The sequence below is a fragment of the Ursus maritimus genome, unplaced genomic scaffold (assembly GCF_017311325.1).
Source record: "Ursus maritimus isolate PB19 unplaced genomic scaffold, ASM1731132v1 scaffold_32, whole genome shotgun sequence".
In the NCBI taxonomy this organism is placed as follows: domain Eukaryota; kingdom Metazoa; phylum Chordata; class Mammalia; order Carnivora; family Ursidae; genus Ursus; species Ursus maritimus.
In genome coordinates this window covers 25,286,736-25,309,151 of record NW_024425786.1, presented here as the reverse complement: position 1 = coordinate 25,309,151, position 22,416 = coordinate 25,286,736, and the positions used below count along the sequence as shown (strand labels likewise).

At 49.5% G+C, this 22,416-nt stretch overlaps 1 protein-coding gene and 1 long non-coding RNA gene across 2 annotated transcripts in view; one reads left to right on the top strand and one right to left on the bottom strand.

Moving 5' to 3' along the window:
- Nucleotides 1-22,416, top strand: part of CSMD2 (CUB and Sushi multiple domains 2) — a 567,391-nt gene that overhangs the window by 328,031 nt on the left and 216,944 nt on the right. Inside the window, exon 13 of the mRNA XM_040619227.1 lies at nucleotides 10,641-10,823. Coding sequence (XP_040475161.1) covers nucleotides 10,641-10,823 — 183 coding nt within the window. The remainder of the gene's footprint in view (nucleotides 1-10,640; nucleotides 10,824-22,416) is intronic.
- Nucleotides 4,861-6,929, bottom strand: LOC121099795. Its single transcript, XR_005831546.1, has 2 exons — nucleotides 6,792-6,929; nucleotides 4,861-5,461 (listed from the first exon to the last, which is right to left on the bottom strand). It is a non-coding gene; the product is annotated as an uncharacterized LOC121099795 (long non-coding RNA).

Below are 22,416 nucleotides of genomic sequence, written 5' to 3'. Positions count from 1 at the left end.
TTGCATATTGGTCTCCCTGTGACACATTTTATACATTTCTCCTTCAGATACCGCAAACCCAAGGCGTGTATAGTCTGCTCGGGGTGGACATAACAAAATACCATAGACTAGGACCTAAAACAGAGATTTATTTTGTCACAATTCTGAAGGCTAGAAATCCAAGATCAAGGTTCTGGCTGATTCAACTTCTAGTCTGGGCAGCCTTGTCACTGTGTCCGTGCATGGCCTTTCCTTGGTGCTTGCATATGGAGAGAGAGAGGGAGCACAAGCTCTCTGGTGTCACTTCTTATAAGGACCCTAACCCTATCGGATATGGGCCTCAACCCTATAGCCTCCTTTAGCCTTTATTACTTCTATAGAGACCCCATCTCCAAATCCAGCCATATTCAAGGTTAGGACTTCATCATATGAATTTGGGGGAGGCACAAATATACAGTCTATTAACACCATCCAAACTGAGCTCACCGTCTTTATTTATGGTAATTCCAAGCCACGTTCTGGCTCCTGTGAACCCATTCTAGGCAGAAATATAGCGTGTTCATCTCTTCAAGCCTGCAGGGCTGAGCCCAGTGCCTGGTACACAGCACGCGCTCAGAAAAGCTCTCAGATTAAGTCGCGATGACTGTCTACACAAGCACAATCAGGCACCCCTCCTGCACACCCTCTCAGCTTCCCAGCACTCGGATGCAGGAGCCGGGCACTCTCCACCGTCCCCATGGCTTTGGGGTCAGACAGACCCAATTTGTAATCAAGTTGTGCCATTGCGGTGTGTGTGGTCTTAGCCAGTCCCTCCACATCTTTGAGCCTATGTATTCTCACCTGTGAAGAGGGGCTGATGAACACTGACGTCACAGGGGTCTTCCAAGGGCTTGGTGTAGTGAACCTCCCAACACAGGGCCGGCTTTTAGGAAGCACTCAGTTAAAAGCCTCCTCCCTCCCCTGCTTCCTGAGGCGTGCAGCTCCTCTCCCAACCTGCCCAAAGTTTCAGAATGACCTCCATCCCCATTCTAGTTCTCCTTTTATCCAGCTTCTGGGGGATCCCATACAGGATAGACACCCTGGCTCAGCGATGGGAGGGGTAGCTGCGATATAGATGTTCCATAGGTGGCATGAGGCATTTGTGGGCAGAGACCGCTCCCGGGCACTCCTGGCCCCATCATCATCAATACACCCTCTGCCCCAGCTCAGGTAAAGAGAAGCTTCCTTGGGGCAGGCAGGTGGCATTGCAGTATCACCCCTCCCCCCTCATTAAAAGTGTGAACCCCTGGGTGGGAAAATTAGGGGATTTATTTTCTAGAAATTCTTCCAGTTCTGCTTGTCGCCATCACAGGTCAGGGTGGGGGAGGAGACTCAGGCGCCATCAAAATCTGAGTACTCGGAGCCTAGAAATTCAGTCCCCCTCCATGGGGGCAGCCAGCTGTAGGAAATGCATTCATAGTTGCAATTGCTTTGCTTCCCAGTAGAACAAGAAATATTTAAGGAACAGGCAATTAGCACTTACCAGAAACATTATAAAATTACATACAACTTGCTAACAAGTTTTAGCATCAATCTGGGAGTCTCCACACTTCCTGACTCAGAGCCTGGAATCTGGCAGCCTAATGCTAAATCTGGGGATTTGGCTGGCACAGAGGAGGAAGGAGCTGAGACCTTGACCCTGGAGACATGAAGGAGCGGGGCGTTAGAAACTATGCAGAAAGGGTGCCCAACAGTGGGGACTCATGTTGGAAATGAGGTCACCTTGTATTCAACGTTGTCTGAGTCCCTACTGTGTGTTGCAGACACTGTTCAGGACATGGGGGCCACAAGGACAAGAAGGCAATCTGTGCCTTCACCTAAGCCATAGCCTATGTTCCTTAGATTGGAGAAAGTGCAAGAAGATGGGGAAATATCAAGGAGGGGCAGCTAAGCTTGCTTAAGGGCATCAGGGAAGGCTCCCTGGAGGAGCGGAGTGTCTGAAAATGAGACTTGCATAAAGGATGAAAAGAAGTTGGTCAGATATCCCTGAGAGAGAGAACATAAAGTCTGAGAGCAAGTAGGGAGAACACGGGCAAGACTAGCCCTCCGCCAGTGGTGCCTCCATCCACTTCCGTAGAACTTAACTCTGCTTGGGGGCACGGGTGAGCTTCCTGGAAGCTATGGCCTTGGAGCCGGGCTAGAAAGAAGACCAAGGGCAACTGACCAGCACCGCTGGCTCCACCCCTTTTCGGACCCTACCTTGCCTCAAGCGCGAGGCCATTTTCAGCCTCAAGTCCTCTATATTCATGTCCTCATATTTCTATGCTGCTTACAGGATCCCCACGAGCGGAGAGGCCCAAACTTCCCAGCTTCAGCCAGGAATAACCCCAGGCATGTTCCTAAATCACTGAGTTTCCATGAGACCCTTCAAGCTTCCTCAGGCACTGGGAGCTGGGGTTTCGTTAGATGCAGGAAACAGTTGCCTATTCTCAGGAAAGCCCAGTGGGATCCACGCTGTCCCCAAGTGTGTCCTGGCCCGTGGGGGCGGGGGCGGCACGCAAGCGGCAGAGGATGCTGTGCCATTAAAATCTGGCAGGCTACAAGCACAGCAGCAGTCTGCAAGAAACTGGCATTATGATACTGAAGAGAATATTGGCAGGAAGTAATTTGTCCATGAGGTATACTCTCGAAATACATGGGCTTTTGCAGAGAGCAAGCTCCAGTGTGGGGTTAATGCAAACAGCTCGGAGGTAACCATGTGCTGTACGTGTCCGCATTCACCCCTGGCTCCTGACCTCCTTCAGCCGTGACACCCCCGCCACAGTGTCGTGGAGGAAGGAGATGGGGCAGAAAGAACGTCACCCACTTCATCCAGCCGTGCCTCCATCCCGTTTGTGACAACCTTTGCAAAGAGATGTGCAAACACCAAGAGCACCTAGAGACAGAGGCACCGTGTCCCTTGCCGCCTGGTGCCCTTCCCGTCAGAAGCAGGAAAGCGGAGTGGGATGTGGTTCTGAGGAAATCCGTGAGATCCAGCATGCCCAGAGCTTGCCTTAAACACCAGAAATGTCTCGGTCGCTCGACAGGAGTTCATGCTAATTGAACAATGGGTCTGGGCTGCTCAGTATGCGTAAGACACTGTCTTGGGTTCTGGAGATACAAAGGGCAGAAGAGATGGGACCCTTGGCTTTGAGGAGCTGACAGCCTCCAAGACCACACATAGATGACTCACCAGTCATTGAACCAGGCTCTTCTCGGTGTCCCTGAGACCCTCTCTGCGGTCTCCTCTCTCTTCACCGTCACTTCCTGCCACAGTGAATTTCTAACTATTCTGCACATGCTACACTCCCTTCCTTCCTTCCTCCTTCCTCCTTCTTTCCTTCCATCCGTCCCTCTACCTGCCCCTCCTCCTGCAAACATGTATTGAATGCCCCCTCTGTGCGTCACACCCTCCTAGAAGCTGGGAGCATAGACATTTCAAAACCAGTCTTGGTCCTCAAGAAACTTGCCATTTAACAGGGAGAAATACATTCCACGCGCTGCAGCTGTGGAGCTGGAACAGAAAATTGTCGGGAGGGCTGGGAGTGAGAGAGAAAGATCCCCGAAGTCTGCCCAGCGATGCGAGGGAAGATTCCCCGATAGGGAAGCACTTGCGCTGACACTTAAAGGTGATTCTTCGTCTGGCAGCCAAGCAGGGGGTGTTTATTGAGGGAGAGAGGACACAGGTGCCAAGTTAGAGCCATGTGAGTGCGGGCGGCCAGGCTCTGCCAGGCGCGGGGTGATAATGACGATGGGAAACACCTACTGCTCACTGCTTTCGTGCCACGTGCCGGACATTCTGACAATCGTCTTATATACATAAACTCATTAAATCCTCACAACAGCCCTGTGAGGTGGGTGTGATTGCCATTTCCATTTTACAGATGACAAAACTAGAGCTCAGGGAGAATCAGAAATGTGCCCAAGGTCTCCTACTTTGTCGGAGGCAGGATTTAGAGCCTTGCTCATTGCCATTGCTCTGGTTTGCCTCCCCACAGGCCGCCCGGGGCGGGGGTGGGGGGGTGGGGGGCGTCTAAATCTCAAGGTCGGTGATAGCCAAAGAGAAGTCTGGGACGGGAGGGGGTAGGCCAGGTCCTGCCATGCCGAGCAGTTAGGGACTTAATCTGTGGTTCTAGGCAGCCACGAAAGAATCCATAAGCAGGGCACAGTAATGATCGGATTTTTTCTTTCTGAGTGATCTCACCCTGCTTTGCAGAGTACAGAATAGAGGCAAGAGGCAGAGGACCCCCTCTTGCCCAGTGCCACCATCCTGGTAGGGGATGGACTAGGCTGTGAGAGAGGGTCCGGAGACCAGAGCATGCTGGGATGTTTAGTGGGGGGGAGCTGGCTTGAGGCCGTTAGTGAGGCTGCAGGCGGGGAGGGGAAGGTAGGATACAGGCTGCCTCCCAGGTGGCTGAGACTCTGTGACTCTCCCAGCCCGAGGCTGGAGCTTCCTCCTCTGCTCTCCCAAAGGCCGTATGGTCAGGTGCACACCTCCCCCCTTGCCCTCATCATTTCCCTGCTACTTCTGTGCCAACTCGACTGGGACTCTCCAAGGGCAGGGGCCGTGGGTCAGGCCTCTCTGTATCTGTAATGCTGAGCATGGCATGTGGCACAGTTTCCATGCAGTAAACGCAGCGCAAGCTGGACTCACACACTGAACAGAACGTTCTCTGTGTTCCAAGCCCTGTGCTAATCGCTGGGTACACAGTAGTCAATAAGGCACCACCAACGCCTGCCTTCATAGAGCTGACATTCTAGTGGATGGGGAAGCGGGGGCCAACCTGGCAGCCAGTGGGGAGCTGGGGACTGAGTTGGCAAATCATTTTGTCCTTTCACACCCCACAGACGGCAAGCATCTTGAGGACAGACATTCTTGTTCCCTTTCCCACTGCTGTACACCCAGTGTCTAGAACAGTAACTAATGAAGTGAATAAATCCTTACAAAGGGCCGTCAGTGCCATGAAGGAAAAGGTGTGGTGCCAAGAGCGGCAAGAGAATGGGGACCACCTGAGATGCATGGTCAGGGAAGGTGGCCTCTTAAGCTGACCCGTAGCACGAGGAGTCGGCCATGTGACGCGGGGAGGAGAGGAAGCAGTGGCCCAGGCTGAGGGGACAGTGAGTAGATGGAGGGACACATGATGTCCGGCCCATTTGGAAAGGCAGCAAGCCACAGCCCATGCGTGGACTCCCCTTCCTCCTCCAAGTGGCACTGCTCTTCTTGGAGTGCCTCAGATGGTGAATTTAGAGAGACACATGATACAGTTCCTCCTGGACAGACGTTGTCATAGAAGAGGATTCCATTTTGGTGTTAGAAATGGAAAAACCCGGGAGAAGACAGTGAGGTTGATCACAGATGATAGGGATAAAGCCGCCGAGCAAAGGGAGAGCAAATTCACCGAGTAGCAAGCCCATCGCGGTGGAGTTCCAAGTGTCTCGGAAGCACTCCTCTTCCTTCTGCTGGCTGGCTTTTTGTAGACAAAGGGAGAGAGGGAGGAAGAGAGCGAGAGAAACACTTAGAAAATGGAATTATAGTAACCAGATAACAGGGAATTACATGCATGATTTTCTCCAAGTCAAAATTTGGTTTATCAATTTGTTTTTCTGGGCCCTGACATCAAACTTGGTCAGCATCTGACCAGGAGGGTCAAGGGCAAGTGCCTTTCAGTCAGGCAGTGGAGCACAGGGAGCCCTCTCCAGGAAGGCCGGTGGCCTTGGTGTCTGTGCTCCCAGCAGGGGTTGGTACTGGGCTTGGAGGGAAGGCCCAGACAAAGACAAGGGGTGTCTAAGGAACACAAGCCAGACACTGGTCCCCTCTGCCTCCCTAGAGGGAGCTGCAAACTCTCAAACCACCCTGCTCTGCTCTTCTTCTCCCCTCTACCCGGTCCTGGCCCTGGCCCTGTGCATGCCCCTCTCCAGTACCTTGGACCGCTTCACCAACTGCTCCCTTAAACCTGACTCCCCCTTGAGGACACCATTACCCAGGAGCCCTCTCCAGAGACAGCCCCACGAACTTCACCTTGGAGGGAATGGTGCGAGGTTCACTGTCCAGTGCCGTTCCAGCCATGTGCACACTTTCTCCCTTGACCTCATGCTGTCGCCATGTCTGGCTCTCTCTCCTCCCATCAGTGTCACCAGCCTCTTCCCCTCCACTCCAAGTCTTGCCATCACCTTGCCTTTCGCCTGCTTGATCTCACTTACTCTGATCATGCTGTACGCTGGCTGCCGCCGGACCTTGTCCTCCGGCACCTCTGACATCCGAGCCTGCACCCAGCCTGAGCCGGCCCTCTGTCCCCTCAGCTCTTCCCAGCCACTCTGCTCCTGTGCATCAGCCTCCCTCAGCCTGGTGGTCCCCTGTCCCCTCCTGCACTTTCCCACTTGAGGTAAGCACCGAGGATAACACCTCTGCCATTCTGTTAACAATACCCTTGGCTCCCTGCCCTCGTGGCCTTCCATTTCTCCAAACCCAGCCAACCCTCAGTCGGTCCTAGAGCCTCTCTCTCCACTTGCTCATGGGTGCATGCCCTCAGTAGCTTCGGGGACAAGTCCCATGGCCCTGCTGGTGGGTGCCCTGTGTGTGCATCCTCACCACCCTCCGTGGGCCTCGGGTGGCCATCCATCTGGCAGTGATTTCCTCTCCTCCATGGGGAGTACTTCAGACATTCTTGTCAATGTCATATCCCTTCCCCCACAACCAGACTCCATCCTTCAGCAAAGACCATGAGACCAATGGACCCCTTCTCCATTAGAGCCCCTGCCATCTCAGGACCTCCTTCATACCTCCTGCATCGTACCTGAAAGCTCAGTGAGCACCTCGTCCCTCCTCCCTCCTGCCACGCAGGAAGGAGCTTCCTGGTCTCTCAGGCTAGCCTTGCAGTGTGCTCTGGGTCCACCATCCTGCCTGCTCGAGGGCCTTGGGCTGTCATCCCTTCTGTCCTCTGGATCTTCAGCTAACTTATATCCCGTGTGTGTGTGTGTGTGTGTGTGTGTGTGTGTGTGTGTGTGTGTCTGATTCCTTCCCTCGCTTTAAATATGGTTAAGTTTCTCCGATCTTAAAAAATATGTTCAGCTTCTAGGCCACATTCCTCATGAGTGACCACAAGTTCTCTCTCTCCCTTCCCTTCCAAGAAATGACTCCTTTAAAAGTCATCGGCTCTTCCTGTATCATCTTCCTCTTCTCCCATGATGGTGGCCCTGTCACTGCACTCAGCTACTCCTGCCAGTCAATATGAGCAGTGACCTCCTTCCCCTAACTTGCTCGTCAGTCCCACCTAAACTTCCCCACAGCATTCGAGGCGGGAGATCTTCTTGAAATTCCTTCTTCTCCAAGACTCTATGACCCCATGTGTCCTGGGACTTTAGTCCAGCATTCTGCCGATCCTTCCGGTGTTCCTAGCTTTTCTGTCCAGGACTGACACCTCTCACTCTCCGTGGGTGGTCGCATCCTTCTCGTGGCTTCTTTTATCAGCTGTGAGCTGAATCCCAAATTCTGTATTCCTATGCTAGACTTTCCTTCTGAAATGAAGACCCATGTAGCCACTTTCCACTAGATGTATGTAATTAGAGGTACCACAGGCAGCCCAAAACTCAGCGTATCTTACTGGTGACGCTGCAGATCTGCTCCTCTTCTGTCATTCTTGTCTCAGTGAAAGCGCACTGAGGTGCCCAGCCCAAACCCTCAGTAGATCCCGGCCTGTCCTTTATTCCAGACATGCTCACTCTCAGGGTGGCCTGTGGCTTCCTGCTCTACACCTTCCAAATCTGTCTGCCTCTCCCCATCCCCTCTGTCTTTGCCCAGTTCAGGATGTCATCAAAACATCTCAGATGACTGTGAGCCTCCCACCAGAATGGAAGCTTCATGGAGGCAGGGCTTGTGTCTGCCTTGTTCTCCGTCACACCCCTAGGGCCCAGCATGGCCGAGTTCGCTAAGTAGACAGCCGTGTGTTTGTTGAATGAATGAATGATCGCCCCACGTCCAGAATTGCTGCCCTCAGACCATTCTCCAGGCAACAGTCAGGGTGATCCTTTAAAATACCTAATAGGAAATGCTAAATCAAATGAAGTCCTTTGCTGACTCCCCATTGCCTCCCATCCATAGTCCAGTCTCGTTAGCAGATTGCACTGCGCCTTTCGTGGGTTGGCCCTGCATGCCTTTTCCAGCCTCATCTCCCACCACCTTGCAGAAAACCCTGCTTACCCTCGGAGACAGGCAATGCAGTGCAGCAGTAAGACCCTGGGACTGGACAGCCCATGTTTGGATCAGGTCAGTCAGATGCCCTGGGACAGCTACATGATCTCTCTGTGCCTCAGTTTCCTTGCCTTGAAAGTGGGAAGAATAGTACCTTGCTCCAGGGGTTACTAGAAGGATGAATTATTAAAATGCCCAGAGTGGCTGGCAACACATCAGTACCAATGCATTAGTTCTGCAGCGAACTCAGTGATACTAATGATCTCTACTCTCCTTGCAATCCTACAAACGGTGTCACCTCTGAGACTTTGCATGGGCTCTTCCCTACCTGAAGCGCCCTTCCCCTCCTTTCCCTCCCACTCCTTCCTTTCTTTTCTTTTCTTTTCTTTTCTTTTTTTTAGCGGCTTTACCGAGATATAATTGACATCTAACATTGCATAAGTTTAAGGTGTACAAAGTGATGATTTGGTGCATGGATGTATTGCAAAATGATTACCACAGTCAGGTTGGTTAACACGTCTTTCACACCACCTCACAGTGTGTATGTGCGCGCGCGTGCGTGTGTGTGTATGGGCGCGCACACACGTATACATTTTCTTTACCCATTCATTAATGGGTAGTTAGATGTTTCCGTGTCTTGGCTGTTGTAAGTAATGCTGCAGTGAGTCCCACTTGTTCCTTTCACCTGCTGGCTCTTGCACAGCCTTCAGGCCTCAGTATAGACATCACCTCCTCCTTGAAGCCTTCCCTGATGCCAGGGCTGGGACTGGGCTGAGATGAGAGAGGCATGTGCCTTGGGCGTAAATTGTAAAGGAGTTGCTGAAATGCTCAGTAATTAAGTTAAATAATTTAATGTGGTATTTTTTTAAACCAAGATTAATGCAAAATATCTGTGATAAAAATAACATTTTAAATAACAAGAGGCTCTGAAGGCCAGGACGAGGGTGAGGCCAGAGAAGTAAGTCACACAAGGGCTGGGTCAGATCTGGTCTTTAAGTTCTAATACTGTTCTGATTTATATGCATTCGTTTTGATTTAGATATTATTTGTCTTGATTGCTGAGTTTTTGGTGCCCCCTAAAATTCTGTACTAAAGTTTAGTGTCTTACTCCCCATAGCCTCACCTTCCCAATTTGAGTTAGGTGCTCCTTCTGGATGCCTACACACACACACACACACACACACACACACACACACACACACACACTTCCAGCCATAGAATGCCTTGTCTGCCAGCTCTCTGCAGAGAGCTGGGGGCCCTGGTTTTTGGGGTAACACGAATGTGACAATCAAGAGCACATGCATATAAGGCAGTGCATGGGACTAGCCCAAGCAGCTCACAGAAACCCACCAGTTGTGGTAAGAAGGATTTTGCCGCATCATCCCTGTTAGGGTCACACACAGCACCTTTGGGGACTGTGCCTCCTGATGCCTCATTATGGTGTCTACAGCAAAGGCAGGGTCCCTTTGGCCTGACAAACCTGGGAAGGTGTCCAACAAACTTCCCCAATTACTCCAGCTGCCTCCCTTCCAAATCACAGGACCTCACTGTCCTCCCTTCACCATCTGCCACTAAATCCATTACTCCCTGTCTTTCCTGCAGGAGGCCTTCCTCCCGGGGAACAGCTCCTCCTCCTCTTCTCCTTCCACCCTACCCCCTGCCCTCCCCTCCCCTTCATCTCTCACAGCACCAAGCACAGGGCTGGTGGAAGTGGGGGTGACTCCAGAGGAAACTCCAAGGACTTGGCCAGGACAGACTCCTTTCCTGAAGCATCCAGGGCCTAATTGCCTCTCCCACGAGGCTGCCAGCCTGTCGTGCCCCCTGGCGTCTGGGCCCCCGAGCTGTCTCAGGGAACCCCCTCCATGTGCAACTTGCACGGTTGAATCAAACGAACTTTAAAAGCATACTCAGTGAGCCACTTGTTTCGTTTTACCTGCACCATCTCAAATTGAATTTAAAAAACCTTTGTGAAAGTGCTTCCATGTTAGAGGGCAGCGAATATTGATTCTCACTTAATCTCTGGTTTGGGGAATGGCAGGCAGCAAAGCCGCCTCATTTCATGCTTGTCTTTGCCGCTCAGGAATGGACTGAGCTGAAGGTCTATCTGGTCGTCTGAATGCAGAGGCAAGTTCAGTAAGCTCCCGACTGAGATTCGTGAGCTCCGGGGACAGGTATCTCGCAGAGGATGGAGACCCACTTTCACTGAGTGAAAATATCCAGGCCCCTCGAGTAGTCTGGGTGGATCTCAGGCATATTATTGGCTGGAAGGCCCCTTGATCCTGGGGTGCGGTTTTAAATGGGACACTGCAGGATTTCTCATGAAAGGTCCTATCTGTGTCACTCTGGGCACTGAGTTGAGGCGGAGGGGCGGCAGAGCATGTAACGTGGACCTCCCGCTCCAAGAGAGGTAGGAAGTCACCTTTTGTCTCTGTTTTCTCTTCTTCCTGTCTTTCAGAGATCGAGCAGGGCAGCTGTGGTGATCCCGGCATCCCTGCCTACGGCCGGAGGGAAGGCTCCCGGTTCCGCCACGGTGACACACTCAAGTTTGAGTGCCAGCCTGCCTTTGAGCTGGTGGGGCAGAAGGCAATCACGTGTCAAAAGAATAACCAGTGGTCGGCTAAGAAGCCAGGCTGCGTGTGTAAGTGAGCGGGGAGGAGGCCTCTTCGGGGTCTCTGCCAAGAGGCAGGGGGCCCCGTTTGCTAGCTAACCCAGGGCCCTGTTCTTGGGAACCTCGGAGGTCATAACAGCAGCTTCACTCGTTGGTTTCTTCTGTTCCTCCCAACATTACTGGTCGGGTCCTTGTCTTTGGCAGTAACGTAGACTATAGCACTGGGAGTGACTCCTCTTGACGTCTGGGGGCCTTCTTCAATGCCATCTTGCCCTCCCCGGTGATCCTTGAGAGCAAGGTAGAGGCCACTGGGGCCTGGTCCACCAGGCTCTGACCCAGACATTTGTTCCTCACCCTTGTTGCCACAAGCGACACCATACAATCAAGCCAGGGTGGAAGGGACGGGCCGGTTTGTAAGATCGTAGACTCTGGACCAGCCTCTGGGGACAGTGGGAAACCACGGTCTTGGCAGGGTATGAGGAGTTTCCTCAGGTTGCTTCTTCTTGGACTGGAGTCAGGGAGGGATGGGGGATCAAGCTGTCTTTGGATTACTGATCCTTTGGAGTGCCCATCCAATAGCAATAACAAGGAGGCCCTTCTTCCTTCCTCTGGGATGGCATGACCATACATTCCGGCGAAAATAGTACTTTAAGTCCTGGGCCCGGTGAGATTGGCAAGTGTGAGGGGCTGTGTGCAGCAGAAGGAGGAGCCCACTTGGTCTCTGTTGAGAAGTCAAAGGTTCCAGCCTCTCTGGGCTACCACCTCTTCTTCCCCCAACCTTCGCCACCCTACCTTCTCCATCTCTTTCCATCTGCTGCTCGCAGGGGAGGGCAGAAGCCTGACCCTCTGATCATTTCTCCCACCACAGTGGGCTTCTCGGGGTCTCCAGGTGCTACAGACTAGAGTGGCCTCCTGGGGCTAGGGTGGGGAGAATAGCCTGGGCGTTACGAGGGAACATCAGTGAGGACTGAGACTTTGGTGTGTGAGTTGGTGAGTTGGGTCATACCTTTTCAAACCAAAAAATCACTTTGTTTTGAAAAAGCATTTGTGATGACTTGTGAGTTTATGCAAAGGTTCTTGCAGAGGCTTAAAAAATCGCTCTTAGATATACACCCTTGTGGCGAAAAGATAAAATTGCATGAAATCTGCCCATCTCTGCGGCCGGATGTGGTTCGAATATTGTGCCCAACAGTGTTAGCCTCGTAGCACCGTGGGAGACAAGGGGACTGGGGCCAGGAGGGGCAGGGGACACTGGCACAGAACAGCCCACAGCAAGCAAGAACAAAGGCCCGAGGTGGTGGTTGGAGGCAGGGCCTCAGAAGACAAAGGTATAGACTATGGGAGTCCCAGGTATTGTGGGGGATTTATCATTGAAATCCATTAGATAAAACAAGGCAGGGAGAACTGGAAGAGGGTCAGGTCTCTGGGGCAGAGAGCTGGTGGGAATGAAGTGTGGGTAGCAAAGCCAGCCAGCTTCTTAGGACAGGGTAAAGTTTCCTGCCTCACAAGCTGAGAGATGCAGGTAGCAAAATATTACCTGAGAGCTGTGACTTGAGTCCTCCAAGAATTTGCTTGACCCTGTGGTCCTGAGGAAGGGTTTTAGGAAATCTTTCTAGAACCTTCCATAAGAGCAGAGGGCCAGAAGTGCTGCTCAGCAGGCTCTTCATTTCCAGGAGCGAGGCTGGCTGCCTCCAGTGAGCTGGGCACTGCTCACGAACAGCTGAGAAGAAACAAAGACAGAGCTGTTCTGGCAAGTGTGGAGCAGTCCTCTCTGTGGCTTAAAATAAGGAAGAGGAGCCTGAGGCTTATTGATGAGAACTGTGAAGCAAGCATGCTGGGGGGGCCAGTACAGCATTGCATCTTCTGGGTGATTCTGGGATGTAGGGGGCCGGCATCCCCAAGGCACTCCCATTGCTCAGGTTTTTTTCTGGTGATATGGGTGTAACCAGACACAGCTTGAGTCTCAGGGATGCTGGCTTCAGTGAAGGAGGCCAGAGAGAGGCAGCTTTCCCATGCCTTTGCACCACACAGCAAGGTCGCGTTCCTATTCCGTGAATCAAAGGAGCGCCATCTGTCAGCTCCCTACTGAGTACGCAGCCCCTAGGGTCCCGGGCTTTGCCCTCAGGGTACTCACAGTCTAACTGGGGGTGAGAGGTGGCGCTCAGAAACCCTGGTACACGGAGATAGCTTTGGATCCAAACTCTGGAGACTTGTTTCTCGGTCCTGGCTTAGCATCACGACAAGGGCCGGGGCATCCTCTCGCTGGATTTTGGTTTACTAATCTATCCGGTAGGGTAGCATTCCATTCTGGCTCCCCAAATCCTAAGCCTCAATGATCTTATTTATAGAACAAGATAACTATGGCATGAACAGTCCTCACTGCCCACAGCGAATGCTTGGAAACAACTACTTAAAGTGGGTCATTGACAGAGCAGGTCATATACTTTGCTTGAGGAATATGTTAAACTGGGCTTCTGACCCTGACCCCAGATCAAATGTATCATAGGGGGTGGTCACTAGGAAAGGGCCAACATCTATAGGCATCCGTAAAAATATAAAAGAATACAATCTCTGTATTTTATAAGTAGAGATAAATGTACATACAAAAGCACCTCCTGCAAGAGTCGGTATAAATGCCCTAAATTTTCCCACACGTTAGTGACAATGAATATTAGTACAATATTTAGCAGACAAACTATTCTTTCCTTCTTAGGATTTAGAAGGGGATTGGAAAAATATTTTAATGGTTCAAATTTCTATGAACAATTGTCCAAAGAAGTGCAAAGTGGTGCATTGTTCTTCTCTCGAAACACTTTCTTCAAAACAGCTCTTTACTCGGAAATTTCCCTGCCGAGACTACACAAACACACTTTCCTTCGTGTTCCCAAACATTTTCTGCAGCAAGCCGACTTCAGAATCATTTCATTGGCTTTTGAGCTGCCCTCACAGTAGTAAATGCTCGATAGATGGTCTTTTTTCATCTAGGTTTTAAAGAAGATGATGTTTCTTGCAGTGAAAAGCATTTTGAAAGAAAAGATGGAGCCAGCTGCTTTCCTCTCACTGTCTCCCTCCCTTCGTTAATTCACATCTCCAGGGATTGCTGCTCAGAATCAGCTGAAAGTAGTACTACTTTCCATCCATCCGACAGTATTTCCGGAGTGTCTTCCCCGGGCTAAGCGCCGCGTGGTGGATGTGGGGCTGTGCGATCGCTGCCTGGGAAATGTGCTCGCCCTGGTGTCCTGGTGGGCGCACTCTGGCCGGGATGCGTGTGCTCTTCCCTCTCCCAGCTCTGCCCATTCCACCCCGTTCCTCGCGAAAGAACAGAGAGCCCTTCCCATACTCCTGTGTCTGGTTATTCCTCCACCACAAGAGCTACAACAGGAGGGAAGAGGCAAATAACTCTGATGGCGGTATGCGGATACTTGATGCTTTGTTGACAGGCTAGCGGAATGCTTCACACTTCATGAGGAAGCCAGGAAACCAATTATCAGTCCATTAGCAGCCACTTTCCAAAGAAGTTTCAAAACAGGCTTAGCCAGAGATATGCCAAGACTTCACAAGCACAGGCTCTCTTTCGCCATTTTGTAAACCATTGGGAGAAGGTGTGAACCCTAATTGCTCAGCTCCGAATGTATATGGGTATATGTGTGAAATGTGAAGGCAGGGCCCCCTGGGATGGATACAGTGTAAGTTGGGAATCAGCAGCCAAACCTTGAGAGACCAAGGGAGGGAGAAGCGGGTCCTTGGGTGCCCAAAGAAACTGTCACAGAGGATACAGGGCTTAAGCTGGGCCTTGAAGAGTTGACAGGTTAAGGAGGGTGTTCCACACAGGTATGCAGCGGGAAATGGTCCTGTCCTAGTACCCTCCTGTCCTTCCCCCCACCCCGAGTTCCTCCCCCTAAACCCCCCCTCACCCTGCCCTTCCCTGGACACACACACATGCACACATTATCTGCAAGGAAGTGGATGGGGTCCTAGGGTCATCCAGATTCTCAACATCAGCACTACTGACAGTTTGGACCAGGTAATTCTTTTGGTGGAGGAGGGGCAGTCATGCATTGTTTGAGCCACATCCCTGTTCTGTACCCACTAGAAGCCAGTGGCACACACACACCCTTCTTGCGGCCAGTTATGACGACCAAAATGCCTCCCTATTGGACATTGCCGAATATCCCCAGCGAGAAAAGCCACCTGAGATTGTGACCCACCAGTCTAGGGTACTCTAGACTTACCAATTTGAAAGATGAAGAAATCTGTGTTTTTGCATTTTAAGCGAGGCTCTGATTGAAGTCTATAGGATTGTAGCAGTGAGAAAGCTTGGGCTAAAGGAGGATGCCGTTATTAAATGTTTTATGTCATTTGGGAAGATAATGAATCTTCCCGACAACTTTATGGCATATTTTCTCTCATTTTACTGATGAAAACCGAGTTCAGGGAGACGAGGTGACTAGCTCAGAGGTTATAGAACCACTGAGGGTTGGGCTGGAGTTTGAAGTGTTCATTGACAGAGCGGGTTCCTACTCCAAACCCTGTACTCTCTCCACTGTGCCAGATTTCCAGAATCCAAGGGCTCATTTGCAGCAGGAAGGACAAGGAAGGCTTAGGACAAAAATACTAGCCCAGACTACAGGCAAACTGTTGGCTGACTTCCCCCCATGAAGTATCAGATTGACAAGCATTAAACAAATTCATGAAGGCTGGGCCCATGACCCTTGTTGGAACTGTATGAATGCTGTATGCCAATGTGCAGTGTACCGGCGCCCAAGCATTTCCCTAATCTTTACTTTTTCTCATTCCTTCTACACATCCATTTATCCATCCATCTTTGATTTATTGAGCACCTACTGTATAGAGACTCAGCTGCATAAGAGTGTATGGCTGTTCCTTGTTCCTGGTCAAATTGTAACCTGAAGGGCCTCTGGGGATGATCTTACTCATCTGGGGGTAGGGTTGAAGGGGAGATCTCTTAGTGCCTAGCCTTATATAATGTGCTAGAACTCTTTCAGGAAGTATCTGGAGCTCAAAGGTCAAAACTCAGCACAGGCTCTTGGTATATTCTAATTTTTAAAAAGTTTAAATAAATCTAAAGGTGTAAACAAAATACTCTTAATTTCACTTCTTTAAACCAAAACCAATTTCAACCTTGGCCATTCTTTTTTGACTCTTACCCATGTGCACGCATACTTCGTGTGGTTTTAATCAAAGTGAACATATCAACTCATATTCTGTGTTTCACAGTTCACATTATGTTGCATATCTTACCATGTTACTGCATGCCTTTCATACTTTCTGTTCTTGGTATCTGCGGAATGTTCTGTTTAGTGGGTGGAGCCATGACTTAGTCAAACAGTCCTGTTCAATTATTTTACATAAGGCTGTAATGAACATCCTCATGCACGTGGCCTTTTTCTTTCTTCTCTTGAACTATAATTCCTTGGGATAGATTTCCAGGAGTGAGGTTATCAGGCCAGAGTATGAACATTGTTATGACTCTTGACGTATGCTCTTATATTGCTCCCCAAAAACTTGTGCCAGTTCATAATGCCAATAACAAAAGCTGTATAATTAAGAATATGATTCATATACCATGCAGCCTTCCCACGCAGAAACATAGCATATCTCTTTCATGTTCCTCTGCTTTCACTTTTCTAGATGTAACAACTTTGTGGTTTTCTTCAAATAGATGTATAACATATTGCTTGCAACCTTTATCTGCATCGCCAAACCCCCAGGATTTGTGTGCTCTTATAAAATTGCTATTTTAATAAGTATAAGTTGAATACATCCCCACCAGCACACCCTTGTCGACTTCCGTAAGGTGCCAAATGTTATGATGAGTGCTGTGAATCCAGAGATGGATTGGACACGGCCCTTGACCTCAAAGAACTTGCTCTGATGTGGCGAGAGACAAATTAAAGGGGGCTCTTGCGCTTCAAAATTTAGTTTTTCAACTAGAAAGCTTCAGTGATACGGACGCATTTAGGATCCACCCCATGAAGAGTCATTCTTTTATTTAACACATACGTGCTGAGTGCCTGTGATGGGGCAGGTGTCATGGTGGGTGCCGAACAGGGGAGCAACATTATCGCTATGAGAATAGTGAGGCCTGAAAGATAGGAGGACAAAGTTGTGCTCCTATTGGAACGGGGACATCCAAGGGAGAGCACTGTGTCCTGATAGAAGCCATGGGGTTTGGGCCTCTGCAACAGGGGGGTGTTCAGTGGATTCATTGGTGCACACCTGTGCACACATGCAGGCACCGCCCATCTGGGTCCTTGGTTCACAGGGGTTCCTATAGCGGTCGGCCGCTGCCAGTGTATGTGAATGGAAGAGGGGAGGTGGGGTCCAGGGGAGCAGAGTCTGGAGAGAGACTGCTGGGCTCCCCCGGGCTAGAGGCAGGTCTCTGGTGGGCCAAGGGGTATGAAAGTGGTGTGGGGATTTCCAACACAGGATCCAAGACAGAGACTCCAGGTCCAGTCCTGTCTAGAGGGGACAGGAGCCCTTGCTATTCGTGATCCCCGTGTGGCGATCCCCGTGTGGCAACGGCCTGCACTGAGGTGTGGCTACGAGAATGCTGTGCTGACATTTTCCTTCACATTTTGAAGGCGCTCTTTCTCCAGTGTGGTGAGAAACTCTGTGGTATTTGGTATACGTAGTTCCCCGATCTCTTGTTTTCCTTCTTCTTCTTTTTATTTTACTTATTTATTTATTTTTGCTATTTTGCATTGTACACTTGTTTTATGTAGACAAACCTTCAATATTTGTGATTTCTTTTCAATGCCGACAGCGTTATCATTCCGCCACAGATCTGAGAGGCAGTTTGTTCTATTTTTGGTTATTTGTCGGTGATTTGATTTTTTAAAAAATATAATTTGTTAATCCATCTGGAGTCTATTTAGGTGGATGTAGAATGTATGGTCCAAACTATTAAGCAGTTTTCCAACACAATGTATTAAGCAATTCATTTCCCTTTTGATTTGAGGGACATGAATTGTTTTATCACGTACCGAATCCTCACATGCAGTTAAGTCTATTTCTTGAGACACCACTTTGTTCTGCTGCTCTATTTCCATCTTAGCACCGGCATTGAATAATTTTAATTGTTGTTTTATAATATGTTCTAATATCTGGCAGAGCTGGAAACTACCCCTTCCTCCCTTAATTATTTTCTCTTTCAGAAATGTTCATTGTTATTCTCATCTGTTTGTTGTTCAAGATTAATTTTAGAATCATTTTGTCAGAGTAAAAAAAAAAAATCCTATTGGGATTTTGTATGTGCGCTCCTATTAAACCGTAAATTAACTTGAGGAAAATAGGCATTTTTATAATACACAGCCTTCCCATCCAGAAACATGGCATGTCACTCTTTTTGTTCATCTACTTTCATTTTTCTAAATATAACAGCTTTGTGGTTTTCTTCATACAGGTCACATACATTGCTTGCTACCTTTATTTTTAAATAGGCAGGTACTTTTTTCACTCCCCTCCCACCTCGACCCCAATGCCCCGTGCACAGGTGAAGCCTGTCCCTTTTTGCTTCTTCTCTATAGCTGAACCCTGACTTTCCCTGTAAATATATACTCCCAGATTTTCCAGGACAAGAACAATTTCAAACATCCTTTCCTTTGGCCCAGAAAATATGATTGCAATAGCTAGACTCTTTGGAAATTGCCTTTTTCAAATGTTTGGAGCCAGAATTGGGATCAGCTGAGGTTTGAAAGCATCAGCCTCAGTGTGGGGCATAATATTCCTGGGCACTGCTTGTGATCAGGAGCAAGGGGCTCTAACAAGGGCTGTGTGAGCATCCTCTGCTGACGTAGTGTTCTGCTCAGTTCTCTAGGCTTCCTTAAGGGCCTCACTAGACCACAGGTGGCCCCGGAGAGAAGCAGGGAACCTGGGGATTGCTTTGGTCCAACGCTGTATTTCAGGCCAATTCCTAGAAACTGAAAGCCAGCATGTGAGGTTCGGGGGCCTCCTTCCTCTGTTACCCAGTCCTCAAGAACCCAGACACTGAAGACCTGGTGCTATGCAGAGGGTTTTTTTTTGAAAGGGGGGGGGGTACCTGCTTTGTACAAGGGCCTCCAGTAATCCAGAGGAGACTTTCCCTTGGATGATATCCTGCTGGGAGGCGGGGAGGATCTGTGTCTGACCCTGCACTGGGGAAGGAACACTGCAGTCATGGCAGGGAAGCATTCCAGGACCACAGGGGGAGCCTGGGGAGGGTAAGCCAGGACTGAGGAAGGCCAGGGCTGGGAGAAATGACCCTGGACAAAGGGATGGATCGTAAAGGTGGCTGCCACCATTTCCTATCAGAACTTCTTAAGAAGTACAGTCAACACTTGTCCTACAAGGCCAATGTGGGTTATATGTCACTTATTCCCTTTACTCCTAAACAGGTAGATATTAGTGGAAGAAGGCAGTTTCTGGGCTGAATCAAGTCCTCACCAAGGAGAAGGAGGTCTGCCCCTGCAGGGTACCCTGTCCCAGCCAGAGACTGCAGTACTAGAAAGGGCCTTCCTTACAACAGGGCCTGGAGAAGAAACCAAGAGCCAGAACAGAAGCCCAGTCTCTAGGCAGGGGCACACATATGGGACAGAGGTGACAGGAGGGTCCTCAAAGTCCTGGGCATATGGGTGTGCTGGACTCCTCATGAGCCCACCGGATGCTGACTGGAGCCATGCTCAGACCTCACCCCACCAATTTGAGGGCATGGGCTTTCCCATGACTGTGAGGCATGTCTGGGCCTGGGCTCGGGATCTGGCTATGAGAACTGAGCCCACGGATGAAGATCATCAGCAGATCTGAGCAGGGTCCAATCAAGCAACGATGAAGGGATGGGCTTTGCAAAGGAGGCTTCCAGCACGTTCAAAGAAGTAGAGTCAGCACTCCCTAACAGGCCAATGTGGGTCACAAACATCACTTATTATCACTTTATTTTTAAATAGATATTTTATGGGGAAAGGAGGTGTCCTTCGTGGCCCTGCCCAGTCTCAAATGGGCCCAAATGTAGCTAATCATTAGAATCACTCAGGCTTTTTTTTTTTTTATGTTATGTTAGTCACCATACAGTACATCATTAGCTTTTGATGTAGGGTTCCATGATTCATTGTTTGCGTATAACACCCAGTGCTCCATGCAACACATGCCCTCCTTAATACCCATCACCGGGCTAACCCATCCCCCATCCCTACCCCTCTGAAACCCTCAGTTTGTTTCCCGTAGTCCATAGTCTCTCATGGTTTGTCTCCCCCTCTGATCTCCCCCTCTTCATTTTTCCCTTCCTTCTCCTAATGTTTCCCTGCTAGTCCTTATATTCCACAAATAAGTGAAACCATATGATAATTGTCTTTCTCTGATTGACTTATTTCACTTAGCATAATCTCTTCCAGTACTATCCATGTTGATGCAAATATTGGACAATCATCCTTTCTGATGGCTGAGTAATATTTCATTGTGTATATGGGCCACATCTTCTCTATCCATTCGTCTGCTGAAGGGCATCTTGGCTCCTTCCACAGTTTCGCTATTGTGGACATCGCTGCTATGAACATTGGGGTGCATATAGCCCTTTTTTTCACTACATCTGTATCTTTGGTGTAAATACCCAGTAGTGCAATTGCTGGGTCATAAGGTTGCTCTACTTTTAACTTTTTGAAGAACCTCCACGCTGTTCTCCTCAGTGGCTGCACCAACTTGCGTTCCCACCAGCAGTGTAAGAGGGTTCCCCTTTCTCCACATCCTCTCCAACATTTGTTGCTTCTTGCCTTGTCAGTTTTTGCTATTCTAACCGGTGTAAGGTGGTATCTCAGTGTGGTTTTAATGTGAATTTCCCTGATGGCTAATGATGTTGAACTTCTCAAACTCAACACCCAAAAAACAAATAATCAAGTCAAAAAATGGGCAGAAGATATGAACACTTTTCCAAAGAAGTCATACGAATGACTAACAGACACCTGAAAAAAATGTTCAAAGCCTTTTTAAAATACAGAATCTTCATCCCCAGAAATTCTGATTCAGCAGGTCTGGGATGGGTCCCAGGCATTGTGGTTCTAAAAGCTTCCTGGGAGATCTAGATGCTAGGTCAGCTCTGAGAGCCACTAGTATGGAACTCCTACTGTGTGCCATTGTTTGCAGGGGAGTTTTGCATCCTTGCTGCGGGGTTTGGTCCCCCAACAAGATGGCAGTCTCTTGAGGCATGGGGTGACATGTGTGGCCATATGTTGTCATGAGACTCACCAGCCTGAGACTGCCATAACTCATAATGCCAGTCATCATGATGGCAGTAACCTCCTGGCACCCAAGAAATGTTGACCTCCACGTTGATATCCCAGTGAAGAATGGGATGCAAAGTCCAGTCCTCTGAACATTACAACTTGATGCTGTCGTTACCTGCCTCCCGTTCATTTGAACGCAGCAGAATGTGACTGGGAGCAGCTGCTGCCCGCCGGGCATTGTGCTCATCCCTGGGAGAGTAACGGGGATGATTCTAGCATGGCTCTTGCCCTCTAAGAGCTCATAGTCTAGCAAATGCGATAAGCACGTATTTGTATTATAAAGCAGTCTTCAAACTATTACAATAATAGATGTAGCCACAAAGTGCCCCAGAATGTAAAGGAAGAAAAATTTATCCCAATTGAAAGATTCTCAGAAGACTTCTTGGAAGATCATAGCACAGGCAGAATTTCAGCCCAGTCCCACTCAGGAGTCTGTCCAGAACCAAAGTGTGAACACAGCTGAGTATAGGGCCCAGTACAAATGCTATATTCCTGCAACTAATAGTCCTAGTCCAAGGTATTTTAGGACCATCACTACCTGGGTGAAACAAGGCTGGGAAAACTGACCCAGCTTTAGGGGTCTAACCCTGGACTGTGACCTCTGCTTATAGTGGGGGTAGTGTATATCTGCCATTCTCACTTCAGTTTTCACCTTTGGGATCGTAGCTCAAAGGTTCTTCTCTCTGTAAAATACCCGAAGTTACGTGTATGCTAAGTGTGTTCTCACTGCAGACCATGCTTTCTCCACAGTGCTCTGCCATGTTTGCTTAAGAGAACTGTGGAGGAAACCCCGAGTTTCACCAGGGAGGACCTGTTTTCACAGCTGCTGGCTAAGAGCCGGGGCTTGAAGCTCTGCTGGGACTCCTCCTTCATTCTGTGAGCCTCATTCTATGAGACGTGGTCATAATTACGTTGCCATCAGCCCTGGGTGTTTTGGGTGTCATCGGGCTCTGTGGTTCCTGGGGAAAGTACCACTCACTTTTTTCTGGAGCTTGGTTTTCTAGGATAGTCTTGGACTACCCTTCTTGGGTTTATAGGCCCTTCCTCCAGTCCTTTTGTACAAAGGCAGTATTCTGGCAACCTCAGGGAAGATGGGCCAAGAACAGTACTGCTGCCATCGGCTGATTAACTCCCATCTTGCTCTGGGAGTTAGGTAAGACTCTCCCATAGTCCTAAAGGTAGCTCTCTCAGTCCAGCCATAAACTCCCCTGGATCCTTGTGGATTTCTGTGGAGGGAAATCCAAACATACTTCCTTATGATCGTAGTAAGCAGCCACTAAGTGTTCTTTCCCAGTCTTCAATGGGTGGTAGTCTGAGGTATGACTGGGCTTTGGGTGGCCAGGACCATG